Here is a 2,532-nt window from a genome sequence, read left to right as displayed (position 1 = left end):
TTTAATATAGAAATAATAATTTCTTTTATGTGTCCTTTTCACTTCTTACAAATTCCTACTTGTCTTCGCAAATGCTAAACATTATTTGTGTTCTATAAAATTTGACACGAGTCTTTAACAATCTTTATTTCCAATCGAAGAAAATATCCTAAATTACGAAATTAGAAAAAAAAATTAAGATCAGAACTAAATTTTATATTTTAAAAAAATAAAAATATAATTTTTTTATTTTAATAGTTTATATTTTTATAATTTTTAAAAGTGTAAATTAAATTTTTATTATTTTTAAGAAGTAAAATATAATTTTACTATTATTAATTTAAAATTTATAAATTATAATCGGTACCCAACAGCCAAATTTATAAAATTGAAAAAGAAATATGATGAAATTTGAATTGGTGACAAAATGTTCAAACATTTAGCGTACTGTTTGAATTAAAGATTTATCTGATTTGGTTACAGCCAGACTATTTCTCCTAAATCCAAGGGTTGGTGGTTGGTAGGGGCTAAATGTAAAAACAGCAAAATTGCAGGCAAAATGAAAATAAAAAGAAACCCACCCTGGGTAATTGTAAGCGTAATCAATTTTTTTATTTGATTCCATGAAGTTTAGAATAATTCAAGAAGACGGCAATTTCATATGTTTGAAGAAATTATTTATGAAGAAACAAAACACAAACAACACAGCCCTAAGGGTCTAAGCCTAAGCCTTACCTTTCTTTCAATCAATTAAAAATTTATGAATCCTACGCCTTAGATCCTTTGCCATTAGTCGCCAAGGAAGCACTCATCATCTTCTGGAACTCCTCGAAATTGACATTGCCATCACCGTCTGAATCTACGGACTTGATCATCCTAACACAATCATCAACCGAACACTTCATCCCTAGCTGATTCAGAACCAGGTGCAACTCGCTCGTCGAAATCAGGCCGTTCTTGTCCTGGTCGTACAAATCGAAGGCGTCGCGCAGCTCCAAGGCGGCGGTGACTTCATCGGATGAAGACCGGAAGAGAGAGGAGAACTCGGAGAGGTTGATGAAGCCGTCTTTGTCGGTGTCGATGTCTTCCAAGACACGTTTGAGTTCTTCCTCAGTGATGCTGGAGCCCATTGATTTCAACACATCGCGGAGCTCCGTCACCGAGATCTTGCCGTCCCTGTTGGCGTCGAACTGGTTGAAGACTTTTTGGAGTTCCTCCTGGTTGACGTTGGAGGATTTCTGGGTTGGAGTTGCCGACATGGTTGCTTTAACCTCAAAGAAAGGAAAATGGAGTAATTGTGGGAGCCGATTTGGAAGTCGAGGTGGGCTTTATAAGCCTGGAGGCAAAACAGAACAACAGTTAAATGCTACTCTAATAATCCTACTTTATCCCTTCCTCATACCACTTCACCCTTATTACAACTGCAAAATAAGTAAATTTGTGATGATACCCATTATTATTTGAAATTTGAAATTTGTTTCTGTAAACCCCCCCCCCATTTATTCAACTAAATTTCTTTTAACCCTATTCATTTTAGGGTAAAGTACATTAAATACTCACTCAATTTTGATTTTAATAACAAAATAGTTACTCAATTTTTAAATATGATAAATCAGTCATAGAAATTATTTTCCATTACAAACATGACGAAAAAGTGACTTGTTATTTAATTGGCCATGTTCGAGTCCTTGCTATCATTTAATCGGGCACGTTGGAGGTTTTGTTGTCATTTAAACAGCCTCATTTAAGAACCCTAGCTAGGCAATAGAAGAAAAAGAAGAAGAAGAAGAAGAAGAGAAGAAATGGTTATATCGTCCAATCCCTCACTCTAAGAACCCAATCGTCACCGTCCAAGTTTTCATGTGTTCTCCTTTTACATCATCCAAAAATCACTCATTTATTATCCAATCCTTCACTCTTTTTGAAATTTTTACCTTTTTCTTTTGAATTTTTTTCTTCTTCCCATGGTTTCCTCCACAATTCCGACTAATGTTCTTGTCTCTGCCCCTTATTTTTCTTTTTGATTGGAGAATATCCATAAGATTTTCGAAATTTTGTGGTCTCAAAATTAAACCCAGGTTGACATCGCTGACTCAGTCATCCAGATTGACAATCAGGATCCGAGTTGAGTCGGACGTGTAGTTTGTAAGGCTCAGAACACCACTGTTGATGGTTAGTTTTGTTTGTTTTCAGTATAAAATAATTTGATTTTTCTGTTTTAATTGTTTTTCTTATGCTTTTCTTTTTTAGTTTGATTGGTTGCTTGGAAAGTGAAAGAAAGTGGGAGGAAATAGAAAGGATTATTGAGCATAAAAGAAAAAGAAATTATTTTTTTGGTTCATGTCCAACTTATGTATAACGCGGCAAGTTAACTGACAACGTCAGCTAGTTAACTAACTACACCACCTATTTCGTTAGGCCTATAACAAAAAATGTTAATGGGTGACTGATTTGTTACTTTTCGATAATGTTAGTGACTGATTTGTTATTTTTTAAAAGCTGAGTGACTGAGTTGAAAGTTGAGTGCTTGTTTTGTTATTGAAATCAAAGTTG

At 34.3% G+C, this 2,532-nt stretch overlaps 1 protein-coding gene across 1 annotated transcript; it reads right to left on the bottom strand.

Annotated features, from left to right (window-relative positions):
- Window positions 1-572: 572 nt before the first annotated feature.
- On the bottom strand, window positions 573-1,845 carry LOC107887231 (probable calcium-binding protein CML27). The gene has a single exon (XM_016811410.2). It carries the CDS (start codon window positions 1,236-1,238, stop codon window positions 747-749), a length of 492 nt encoding a protein of 163 aa, XP_016666899.1. The 5' UTR covers window positions 1,239-1,845; the 3' UTR covers window positions 573-746.
- Window positions 1,846-2,532: the final 687 nt, after the last annotated feature.

The sequence above is a fragment of the Gossypium hirsutum genome, chromosome A03 (assembly GCF_007990345.1).
Source record: "Gossypium hirsutum isolate 1008001.06 chromosome A03, Gossypium_hirsutum_v2.1, whole genome shotgun sequence".
Classification (NCBI taxonomy): Eukaryota; Viridiplantae; Streptophyta; class Magnoliopsida; order Malvales; family Malvaceae; genus Gossypium; species Gossypium hirsutum.
This window is presented reverse-complemented; position numbering and strand designations above follow the sequence as displayed.